An 11,509-nucleotide genomic window follows, 5' to 3' on the forward strand; every position below is an offset into this window, starting at 1 on the left:
TCTTGGTGGAGAACCGGTTCTTTTGCTTGACAGCAAAGATCTCCCATAAGCTTAAGAGAGAAGTTGAAAATGATCTGCCATTTTCCTTCCCGAAACTCCTGGCTGGGCCGTGTACCCCAGGGGTGAACAGAAATCTGTTCTCAGTGCAGCAGGCGTCTTAGAGCACCCACTGATCTACGGAGAGTGAGTGCTCTGGAAGGTCAAGGTCATGCTTCTGGGTGTTCAGGAAGGAAGTGATGGTGCTGGGGAGGGTCTCTGTTGAAGGAAGGAATGGTTTTAAGCCTCCCACCCAAGATTCAGATCTAGTGACTACCTCCGTCTTGGACACAGCAACTGGGACACTAAAAGGGACGCCCTTGGATTGGTCTTAAAACCCAGGGTCTTGCAGTTGGGCTTGGTCTCCCTCACTGGCTGGAATGTGCCAGACCCTCTCCACAGTTGTTCTCTGCCCTGGTGTCTTGTCACTTCTGTCCCCCCATCCCTGACCCTCCCAGCGTCAGGCACCCGAGTCCCCATGGATGTCCTGGAGCCTGTGCGTCATCTGAAGGCCTGAGAGGGCGCTCAGTCTGCAGACCCCAGAGGGAAAAGACTTCCAAGCAGTAGAACTTGCCGAGGCTCTGGGTGGTAAGAGTGCTTCAGCCCCACGCTCATATCCTTACGTCTCCAGGGGCAGAGGTGAGGTGGGGTGGGGGTAGGGGTCGGTGGGGCCAAGTGCAGACAGGTCTTCAGCCCCGCCCTGCTCACACCTGCCTTCCGTGGAAAATACCAGAGAGGTCCAAGACCCCTTTCTTGCCGGGGCAAGGAGCCAGATGCTAGAGGCTTGTGGGAGGGACGCTGGGCAGGTGCCCTCCCTCCTGCCTCCAGGGTGTCCTGTCTGGAGGCATCAGCTCCTGGGCTTCCAGAACCAAGCAGCCCTTCCTGGGCTGGTGTGGGGGTGGTGTGACGTCCACAGCAGGGCTCCAGGCTTGGGGAAGGAGCTCTGTCCTGCTCCATCAGCCCCCCGACCCCCAGGCCCGCATCTGCCAGAGGTCTGGGGAGGAATGGTGGGCGTAGTACGTAGTAGCCGGTCTCCAAGGTGGCCCCCGAGACCCTGACCTCGAGCGGTCTCCTGTGTCAAATCAGAGCTGGGCTTTATGACCACAGTGTAGGATGGTGGGCGGTGGTGTGTGAATTCTGAAGCGTGGGAACTCCAAACCATCTTGCTTCTACCTTGGCTCCCTTGCTCTGGGGGAAGCCAGGCACCCCACTGTGAGGAAACTGAACCCCGCGGGGAGACCCACGCCGAGAGGAACAGGCTTCCTGCCAACAGCCAGGCCCAACCTGCCAGCTGTGTGAATCCACCGCCTTTGGAAGTAAAACCTCCGGTCTCGGCCAAGACTTCAGATGATGGCAGCCTCACGAGGGGCCCTGAGCCACAACTGCTCAAGCTGCTCCTGAATTCCAAACCATGTAAACCGCGACACCCACGCGCTCATTTGTAAAGCTGGGAAATTTGGGGGCAGCTTGTTACGCGGCACCAGGTGACTATTACAGCCCCTCTCGCTCCGGGGGTGGGTGGTTCTCCTCTCAGACTCTGGGTGTTGGGCTGGAAGCCTTGCTCTCCTTCCCCCCAGCACCCCCGGCCTGTGCTCCCCCCAACCGCGGCTCAGGGAAAGGAACGACCGCAGATGTGGCCCCGGGTCGGCCCCAAGTCAGACAGCGGTCAGCCAACATCCATTTTTGTCTCCATTTTAATTAATACTTTACAAAGTACAAAATATACTTTTTGGGGGAACATTAGGTACTTTTTTCTCTCCGTCATACAGTACATGAATCTCGAGGGGTTTGTGTGTCTTCAACAAAGAGGGTAAAAGTGTGAGGGCCCTGGGGCGTCGGGCGGCCCCGTGCTCCCCCGGCCCAGGGCTCGGGACAGATGTAAGTGCCACTGCTACTGCCGATGACCCGGGGCATGCCAGGTGAGGGCCAGACCCCCAAGGCGAGGTCCTGGGCAGGGCAGAGGCCCCTCAGAGCCCCATCATGCACCCACCATCCACTCACCCCCATCTCAGGATAACGGAAATAATTTTGGCATAGAGCAAGAGGAGGACTTGGAATTTTTGTTTGTTGTCAGCCCCCTCTCCCCCCCCCCCCGCCCAGTTTGGGAGCCAGCCCTGCTCAGTTCTCCCCGGACCGTTTTCTGAATAGGTAAACTGAGGCAGAGCACAGGAAAATACACTGGACTTGACCTCTGTCTTGGGACCCGAATTTGGCCCGTTTTTCATCTGCTCCCCACCCTGGTCTCCAGCTTCACCGGACGCGCTTGGCAGAGAAGCCCCGGCAGGTGAGGGGCGCCGGCACCCGAAACCTTGCCCTGCGAATACTGTCTTCAGGACCGCGCGTACTGGACGGCTGGCTCGGCAGGTCTCGCACCTTGGGGCCGCAGGGCAGAGCCCCTGCTGGGGACACCTCCGCCCCCCCAGAGCAGCTTTAACAAAATCAAGTGAGGTGGGGTGTGCCGTGTGCGAGGCCTGCCAGCCGCGCACTCCCAGCCCTACTCCACGTGGCCCGCGGTGACAATGCTCCCGAGGCCTGAAATACTGAACGAGCCAGGCCCTTAGCTCAGGTCTGGGCTCCGCACGGAGGCGCTCACACACACACGGATGTGTAGGACAACACACAACACGGTCCTGACTCCTGGCCTTTCCCCTGCCTTGAACCAAGAGCCTCGAACTCCCTCCCTGCCACGGATGCCACGGGCCAGGCCACAGGCCTCTCCCTCCGTCCTGGGGGCACTTCTGGTGCCATAGGCCCCAAGGACGGCAGGCTGGTCGGCTGACGGCTCCTGCCCAGCCTTCACCCTCTTGACATCAGAGCTGAAGGCCACGGCCCACGTGGTGGCTTCCTCCCAGGTCTAAGGGGAGAGCAGGAGAGACAATGAAGCTTGCCCTGTGTGGCCTCTAATTTGAAAATGAAAGGAAGAAAACTAGCTGGGATGAGCTCTGAGATGTAGGAAAAGGTATCTAGCTACAGTAGGGCTCAGCTCCCCCCAGGGCAACCGCGCCTCTCACCCCAGGCCCGCCCTTGGCTGGGCTGACCCCCCGCGGCCATCTTGGTTGGCTCGGCACCTGGCAGCCTTTTTGAAGGGAGGGCTACTACCCCCTCCAGGCCGAGCCCCTCCCCAAGCACAGCATCTGGGAACCCAGAAAAGCCAACACTTATGTCTTTGGGGGGTCAGGGGGAGACTCCATTATCCTCTCCCCCTCAAGCTCTGCTCACCAAGCCAAACGCCTGCTCCATTTCCCAGCGCCTGTGACTGCCATGACGGGCTGCTCCCCTGCCCCCGCCTGCAGGGGACACAGATCTACTGGGGGGGTTTCTTCCTACTCCCCACTCAGGGTTCACTGAGGAAGTGGCATCAAAAACTCCTTGGTCACAGAGGACAGGAGTGCTCTGCTATCACCTGGGAGATCAAGGTCCCTCTTAGCCCTGGCTGGGAAGGGCCCAAGCTGTCCCCACGGCTAGATCCAGAGGCCCAGAAAGATGGCCCGGGGACTCCTAATGGTCAGCCTGAGAAATGCGGCCAGGAGGGGCTGGCCGGGGGCTGGGCTGTTTCATCTTTGTTAGGTGACTGGTGGCCTTGGCTTGGGACAGAGGCCTCCCCCTACTCATCAAACCAGAACCTTCTGACCTCCAGGCTATCCTCCGTCACCTCACAGAAGACAAGCCTCACCAGACCACGCATCTTCTTCTGGACACCGCACTGGTCACCAAGGCCACGCTGCCCGATGGGGGAGGCCACGGCAGGCGGCTCTGGGTCCCACCAGGGGCCCGTGGCCTGCAGTTGCTGGAAGGGGGAGAATGCTGGTGCTTGGGAGACTCTGGACCCCCTGGACCCCAGGGTGGGGAAGTCCACACACCTCTCCAGCCTGGATGTGTGCCCTGGCCTTTGGAGACCCCCTGGAGGAAGGAGGTACAGAGCTGCCCCGTGCCCATCTCTGCTGGGTCGAGATGGGTGCTGAGGGAGAAAGCTGTTTCTTGGGAACCAGAGGAGCCCATCCTGAGGGCTGAGCCACGGAGACAGATTTTTATAACTGGGGGTGAGGGAGAAGGGGGTGGTCACACCTCCCCCCTCTCCCTACCTCCTCTCTGTAGTGTGCAGGGATGGGGCAGGCGAGGGGCAGGGGTGGCCTTTAGCTGGTGTGGGCAGAGAGGCAGAGCCAGAGCCCAGGTGGCAGCCCAGGGCCGCCCCTCACCTCTCCTTCTCCGCAGCCTTGCTCAGGAGCCCCATTTCCCTGCCCCTGCCACGTGCCCTGCCAGCCAGAGCCAAGACAGCCTCAGCCCCGCGGGTCTGGAGACCACGCCCCCTGCACCCAGCAAACCGGGGGGCATTCTTCCTCCCCAGACTGCTGTGGAGACCACGTCCCCGCGACTATGCTCCGCATGGGCGGGCAGAGAGAGAGAGGGAAGGCCGGGGAAGGGGAAGATCCAGGTGGCAGCTCCCGCCCAGCCCTCGCCCAGCCCCTCCCGGACACAAGGTCAAGGGCACCGGCCTTTTTCCTGGCTGGACGGGGCCTGGGAAAAGAACCTGAGGTTTCTAAGCTTGCGGGTGAAAATGACGCAGGAGCAGCCATGTGGGGAGATGGGGGGCACCCCGGGTGGACAGCTGGAGTGGGACCACGTCCCCGCCCAGGGCTTCAGGCTCAGGGCAATGGGAAGAGGGCCTTTCTGGGGCTGAGCAGGTGGAAATCGCGACGCATCTCCCTGCAGGATCAAACAAAGGGCGGCCAGGGCCCTCGGCCATGGAAACGGGGGTGCAGGATGGGGCTGAAGCCAGCTTTCAGGGGAGACTGGGGGACGGACCGCGGGGGCTCCGCGCTCGGGCTGCTGGTTTTGTTTTTCTCTCAAGTCACGGCTTCTCCGATAGCGTATTGCCTATATACTTGAAGTAAAAATATACGGTGGCTCAAGACCTGCGCGTGCGCGGAGCAGACCCGGCGGGCGGAGGCCCTCACGCCCACACACGCGCGCACAGTGGGGTCCGCGCCCACGTACCGTGCGCACACGCGCGTGCGTGCTCACACAGCATATATTAACATATATATTGCTCAAGTATATATGCTATTTACAGTATATATCTATATCAACATAAAACACAGGTATTTATAGGTGTGTACAATAGATACGTTCTGGGGGGGGGTCTGGGTAGCACATATTTCTGGGGTCACGGCGCCGACACGCTTGCTCGGCAGGGAGGGAAGGCGGAGAGGTGACACCATCAGGGGACCCGACTGGACAGGCGCGCCACGACAAATCAAGGCCTTCCGAGGAGAGAGAAAGGGGACTCAGGGCTTCGGGTCCCTCCCTGCCCGCTCGGCCACCCCCGTTTTGGAGCCACCAAACAATGGACACGTTTTGGTTGTTTTGGAGTTTTGTGCAAAATGATTTAACTTAAAACAAAAAAACAAAAAGAAGTGGGTTCCTAATCAGTGCTTGGGCCCTGAGCATCTTCAAGGATCCAGACCCACGGCTCTTCCGTGGAGGGCTGCCCAGGCTCAGAGGGGCCCACAACGCTGGGAGAAGGGGGGAGTGGGGCTCACACAAGCCCTTCGCCTAAGGGAACGTCCCTTCTCCTCTGAGCTTCTCGGCACGGCGCGAGTCAGCCACGCTGCCTGAGAAAGAGCACCAGGGAGGGCGGGAGCCTCAGGGGACCCTCTGGTCCAGCTCGCTTGGGAAGCGCCCCCCGCTGGAGGGGGGCCGCGGGGGCTCACCCCGTTCTCCCTGGTCAGCCTCTAGGAGGTACAAGACCACCCCAGCTGGCGTGCCACCTGCCTGCCCACCGCCCCGTGGCCTTCGGGTCCCCTCTCAGTTTCGGACAGAACCAGGGCTCCCTGGTCGCCTGTCAGTGGGGCTGCATGTGCAGCTCCGTGTGGGGTGCCCTGGAGGACCCCTGTCTTGTAACAGACCCCTGCGGCCAGCTTCCTGCTCCAAAGAGAGGGCCAACGCTTCTGGGACACCTCCCGATTCTCATGCTTGTCCCTGGAGCCACAGGGCACCAGCCGAGTGATGCTGAGCCTCTGGGCCCCCCGACAGAACTCAGTAGGGCCCGTCCCATGAAAACTGCCGCCAACCGCAGCCTGGGCGCAAATACATTAAATAAGAAACTAAAACGTATGGTACAGTTTTCTCTATTAAGGCTCAGATAAGCTGCCCCCAGGTCAAGTACTCATGAATGCCACAGTCCCCAGCTGGGGGGGGGGCAGGCAGGTGAGTCGGGGGCAGAGGCCTTCCACATCCCCCAAAAGTGGGGCAGGGGAGAGGGGCAGGATAACGGGGGAGCCCTGTGCTGGTCTAGTCAACTGCTGGGGAGTGGGGGTGACCCAAGAAACCCCAGGTCCCGAATGCTGGGGATGCCCCCACTTGGGGGAAACCAAGGCTCTGCCGGCCCAAGTAGGGTCCAGGGACAGCAAGAGGGGACAGGAGCTCGTGCCCCAGGCTGGTGGGTCTCCTGGGAACCGCCCCCAGGAGTGAGTGCTTATGGTGGGGAGGGTCTGGCAGGGCCCCCTTGGCAGTCTTGCTGGGAGTCGGGGCACAGGCCCTGTGGATGGCAGGCGAAATTCTGGGTGGCACGAGTCCTCCCCAGCTCGGGGCCCCACCCAGGCTTGTCAGAGCCGCCCCAGCACATGACCCAAGGGCCGCCCACTGGCCTCCACTCTGCGGGAACCAGCCCGGAGCTGATGGAACCAGAGACCAGCGACCACGACAGGCCAGCCCCAGGTCCTCACGGGGGCCTCCCCAGGCTCCATGAACTCAGCCCCGCTTGGCCAGTTCCCCAAGATGACACGAGAATCAGAACCCCATTGTCTCGTAGGAGGCCCCTGCTTCCTTCGGCAACCGCCCCCTGCTGTGGGCGGGGCCAGGTGGGAAGGTGAGTGGGCTCGCGAGCTCCCTGGGCCTCGGACATCATTTTCTGGAGCGGGAGTGGGGGGAGGAGGAGGCTAGGGGTTCTCTGGAGGGTCTGGGGGCTCCAGACAGGAGGGCACGGGAAGGCCTTGGCTTGGGCCCCAGGCCTGTCAGGGGAAGCAATCGGGGGTATCTCCCAGAGGCCCCTTCTTGGGGGCCCCTGGGGCCGATTTTCCAGTCTGTGAGAAATACTGCGAGAAGAATCTTCAGGGTAGGGGCCGGGCCCAGGCCTAGGGGGCAGACAGGGAGGAGCAGAAGAGGCCCTCCTAATGCTTCTCTGCTTGGCTGACTTTCAGGGCGCTGATGACGGCGCTGATGTTCTCCTCTGGTACCTGCGAGGGGGCAGGAGGAGGCAAGAAGCCGTGAGCCCCGAACCGGCATCCCTAGCTGGGGGGGCCGGAGCTGGACACTCACCAGCGCGTGGTCGAACTTGAAGGTACTGATGTAGTAGGCGGGGATGTCCGCAGCAGCCAGGGGCTCGGAGATCTGGGCCACGATGCCACACTCGTCTGGGAACAGAGGCGGGACGGCGCTCAGCGGCCTCGGCCAACCTCCCCTTGCCCCTGTGGCCGGTGCCTGCCACGCCCCCACAGTTTTCCAGCGCTCCCACCCCTGCCCTAAAGGCTTAGCAGAGAGGCCGCTCCACCCAGGAGCCCCCTCTGGCCCCCCCTGCCAGCAATGAGCTCTTGTCCGAAGGGCTCTGCAGAGCCCAGCTCTGTCCAGCTTTGATCACTGTCTGCCTGCCCCCAACTCCTCTTCCCTGCTATCTCACCAGTTCTCTGAGACAGAGCTGGAGGCAGTGTGGCCAATCGTGGGCTCAGGCCCTCTTTCCTGTCGCCCGCTCTTTTCTAGCCAGAAGACTGTGGTCAGGTCACTTCCTCTCTGTGAGCATCGGCTTCCTCCTCAGAGTCCCCACCAGGTGTGACCACTGCCTGTCCTAAAGGGTCTGGAACGGGGCTTCTTTCTCCCTCTAGACCTCCAAAGCAGGGGTGCACCCTCTCCTCACGCCCAGCTGCCTGCCTGATTTGAAGGCACCATTCAAAGCTTCCCCCTCCAGGAAGACCTCCAGGGTCTGAGGACCACTCTGTGCCACCAACACAACCCCTTCCAAGTTTTCAGGTTGTTTCCCCCAAAGCCACTGTTGCGATTTTGACGACGATGCCTTTTCCCAACACTGCTCCCGACTGGGTGGGAGAGTCCAGATCGGGTCACCAACTCCCCGCATGATTCTGAGGCTGGAGCCTGGGAACTGACCCGGGCTCCACCCCTGCAACACACCATCATCACCCCCTCCAGCCACCCCTCTGCTCCTTCACTCCCTGGCCCCAGTCCTGCTTCTGTCCGCCCAGCCCTGGACCTATGTGGTGACTTGGTGGGCCTCTCAAGCTCCTGCTTCCTGCTTGGTCTGCCGGGGCTCCTGGCTGGCCCCCAGGCCCTCTTGGTGGCCGGGCAGGCCTGGTGTCTGGACATCTGGTGACCGTCTGTCTTGTGCCACCACGTGGTGGAGACTGGCTGTATCCTAAGCTCCTTTCACCACAGACACAACTACTCTGATAAAAACGGAGGGAGGAGATCGGGAGTAGAGAATGATGCCTTTCTGACTGCGGGTTGGGACGTCCCTGTCACAGTGGTTCAGAAGGCTGGTGACCCGCACTTCATAAAATGATAGGACGGCTAAGGGAAGCCCAAATGGCACAGCATGGAGCTGGAGGAGGACGGTTTTGGGGCTATCTGCACGTGCACGCGCTGGGTTCGGAGAGAAGGCGCGTTTACTCCAAACGCTGCTCACGAACATATGGAACCTGCCAGGCTGGAATCCTTCAGATTCTCGGCAAGCTATTTTCCTTGCTGGGCTATTTATAGCCGCAAGGGTGTGCTGAGACCCTGTGCCGTCCTGGGAAGGCAGCTTCAGCCGCTGGCTGGGAGGCTAGCGCGGCCGCTCCGCACACGCCCTTCTCCTGGCTGCCCGCCCACGGGCGTCCCACACACGTCTGGATTCCGTCTCCTGTCCCCTCTTTATTCCTCCTTCATCGGGACTTGCTGTTGTTGGATTATAGACGGTATTCTGATGGACTCAGTCTCCTGGTGGCCCCCCGCTGCCCCCCCTGCCTGCCAGAGCTCTGCCGCTCCCCTCCACCTTCAGGAAGAAATGGAGACAGACCCCTTGGTCCGGCATCAGGACTCTGCCGCTCTGCTTGGAGTGACCTGGCTAGGTTCTTCTGCCCTTTCTACCTTTGGACCCTGCACCCTGGGCACGGCCACCTGGAGCCACGTGGGTGCCGTGGACAGGTGCTGCTACGTCATACCTCCCTCCCCTTCCCAGAGCCAGGGGAATATCCACCAGTCACCTTCTCTGGGGGGCCTTATCCTTCCTGACCTTTCTCCGAGCCACCTGGGCCCTCCCTGTGACAATGACAGCTAAGCACCTGGTATGACGGACACGCACAGGTGCTCACTACCCAGAGGAGGCATCTACCGTCATCCTTATTAGGATGGCATACTAGGGAACTGAGGCTCGGCGGTTAGGCTACCTGTGGTCACGCTCGTTTCTAACAGCCTCCTTGGTGAGGAGCTGCTCAGCGCTCAATCCCCACCACCCTGCACTGGGCTGCCAATGTGGGCAGCAGAAACGCCGGGGTCTGTGGCCAAGGAGGGCTCCCCCCCTCCACTGAGAGGCAGGCTGGGCCCCAGGGTCAGACCAGGAGCCTTCAGTGTATACTTCCTAGCACTCCAGAGAGTAGCCCACTGTCCTGCCCCCAGGATGGCTCTAGCTTTGGCCTTGACGTGAGCAGAGTTGGGGGGACCTGTCCTGTCCTGCTAGTTACCATCCACAGGCAGGAGAGGCAGGAGGCAGGGCCTGGCTGTCTCACCGACCCTTTGCCCCCAGGTCAAACTGCCCTGCCACCTTCATCTCCTGTCCTAGGACTTAAGTGTCCAAGGGCTGACATGATGGCCCCTGGAGCAGTCAGAGCTTTTTCTGGAACATTCTCCCCTCCATCAGTGGGAAATCAGGGTTCACCAATTCCCACCAGGGCTTGTGGAGGATGCTTCCCCGAGACGACGGAGAGCCTCTCCCGGGTTCCAGCTCTGGGGTCTAACAGATCTAGCTTAAGGAAATCATGTCTGATCGGCACATCACTGACAACAGCCTCTACCCAGTCCCGGGCGAATCGGTGCCACTCGGCCCTGCCAGCTACCAAGGACTCCGCCCCCTGGCCCCGTGAAACACGCTCGTGGACCAAACTCTCTGCCAACGACGCTGTTTGGGCAGTTGTGGGAACCGAGGCTAGAGACTCTCAGGGAATCTCTGCGGATGTCCTCCGTAGGACCAGTTCATCGTGATGGAGAAGCTGCTCCTTCCCGGGACAGAAATGGTGAGGTATTTTGGGGTGAGTGCTGGGGTGTCTGAGTCGGACTGCAATTACACATTTAAGTGAATGACACTCATCAGAACAACAGCCGCTGCCCATGAGCACTGGGAACTAACAAGTGACTTTGTTTTTCCTTTTCGACTGATTTTTTTTTTAAAGCAGACTCCACGCCCAGCACGGACCCCAGAGGCAGGGCCCGAACTCACGACCCTGAGATCACGACCTGAGCTGAGATCAAGAGTCGGCTGCTTAACCGACTGAGCCACCCAGATGCCCCTTCCTTTTGTTTTTCTCACGCCCCCTCCCCCCCCATTGTAACCGCAGCAGGAAAGCCATTTCTAGTCGGGGAGAAGTAAGAGTGCTTTGGCTGGAGGCGCTCTTCAGTCCTCTGGAGGCCCGTGCCTCCTGTCATTCGCCAGTCAAGGGCGTGTGGCGGTGTGGACCTCAGCTCCCTAAGCCTCAGCCTCTCTGTCTGTACCATAGGGCGAGTGAGCCCGGACGGATGGCACTCGGCGATGCTAGCCCCCCCGCCCCGCTGGTGCGGCACCTCCCGGGGCTCACCGAATCCCAGGGGCTGTCCTCCGATCCGCACCATCTTCCAGAGCTCTCCAGACGCACTCGTGAACAACAAATTACTAGGGAACCTGAACAAGGAGAGAGAGACAAACCCCAGAGGCTGATGTTGGTCGTGGTCCCTTGGTCGGAACTGTGGCTGCTCTCGGGGCGCTCAGGGGCCTCGAGGCCCCCCTCCGGAGCCCTCCTCGTCTGGGGGGAACAGGAAGGCAGGGCTGGGAATGGGCTTTGGAACAACAATGCCCCCCCCCCCGCCGCCACATAGGGAGCTTAGGGACCAACAACACCGCCACGGCCCTGGGCCTTCACCTCGCTGAGCCACCTGTCATCTGGAAGATGGGCCACTCACCTCTGCTGGGTCTGCACGTCCATTACCAGGGAGATATAGCCCTCAATGAGGGAGAAGGAGAAGAAGCGGATGTGGCCACAGTCCTCCCCGGCAGCCATGGGGTCCTTCACTCTGGGGGCCAGGGGATGGGGTGGTGAGGGGTGCAATGGACCCCTGCCGCACCCAGACCCCCACCCGGCCTGCCCGCCTCCCCACCGGCCTGGGAAAGCCAGGACCAAGTCCTGGCCCTGATGCTGCCCTGCTGGGTGACCCTGAACCTCCGCCCCTCCCCCCCCCC

At 61.1% G+C, this 11,509-nt stretch overlaps 1 protein-coding gene across 1 annotated transcript in view; it reads right to left on the minus strand.

Moving 5' to 3' along the window:
- Positions 1–1,712: 1,712 nt before the first annotated feature.
- The window catches only part of CASTOR2 (cytosolic arginine sensor for mTORC1 subunit 2), a 54,030-nt gene continuing 44,233 nt past the window's right edge, over positions 1,713–11,509 (minus strand). Inside the window, exons 6-9 of the mRNA XM_040634982.1 lie at positions 11,233–11,343; positions 10,872–10,954; positions 7,354–7,448; positions 1,713–7,271 (exon numbers count right to left, since the gene is read on the minus strand). Coding sequence (XP_040490916.1) covers positions 7,206–7,271; positions 7,354–7,448; positions 10,872–10,954; positions 11,233–11,343 — 355 coding nt within the window. The 3' untranslated portion in view covers positions 1,713–7,205. The remainder of the gene's footprint in view (positions 7,272–7,353; positions 7,449–10,871; positions 10,955–11,232; positions 11,344–11,509) is intronic.

The sequence above is a fragment of the Ursus maritimus genome, unplaced genomic scaffold (genome assembly GCF_017311325.1).
Source record: "Ursus maritimus isolate PB19 unplaced genomic scaffold, ASM1731132v1 scaffold_2, whole genome shotgun sequence".
Taxonomy (NCBI): Eukaryota; Metazoa; Chordata; class Mammalia; order Carnivora; family Ursidae; genus Ursus; species Ursus maritimus.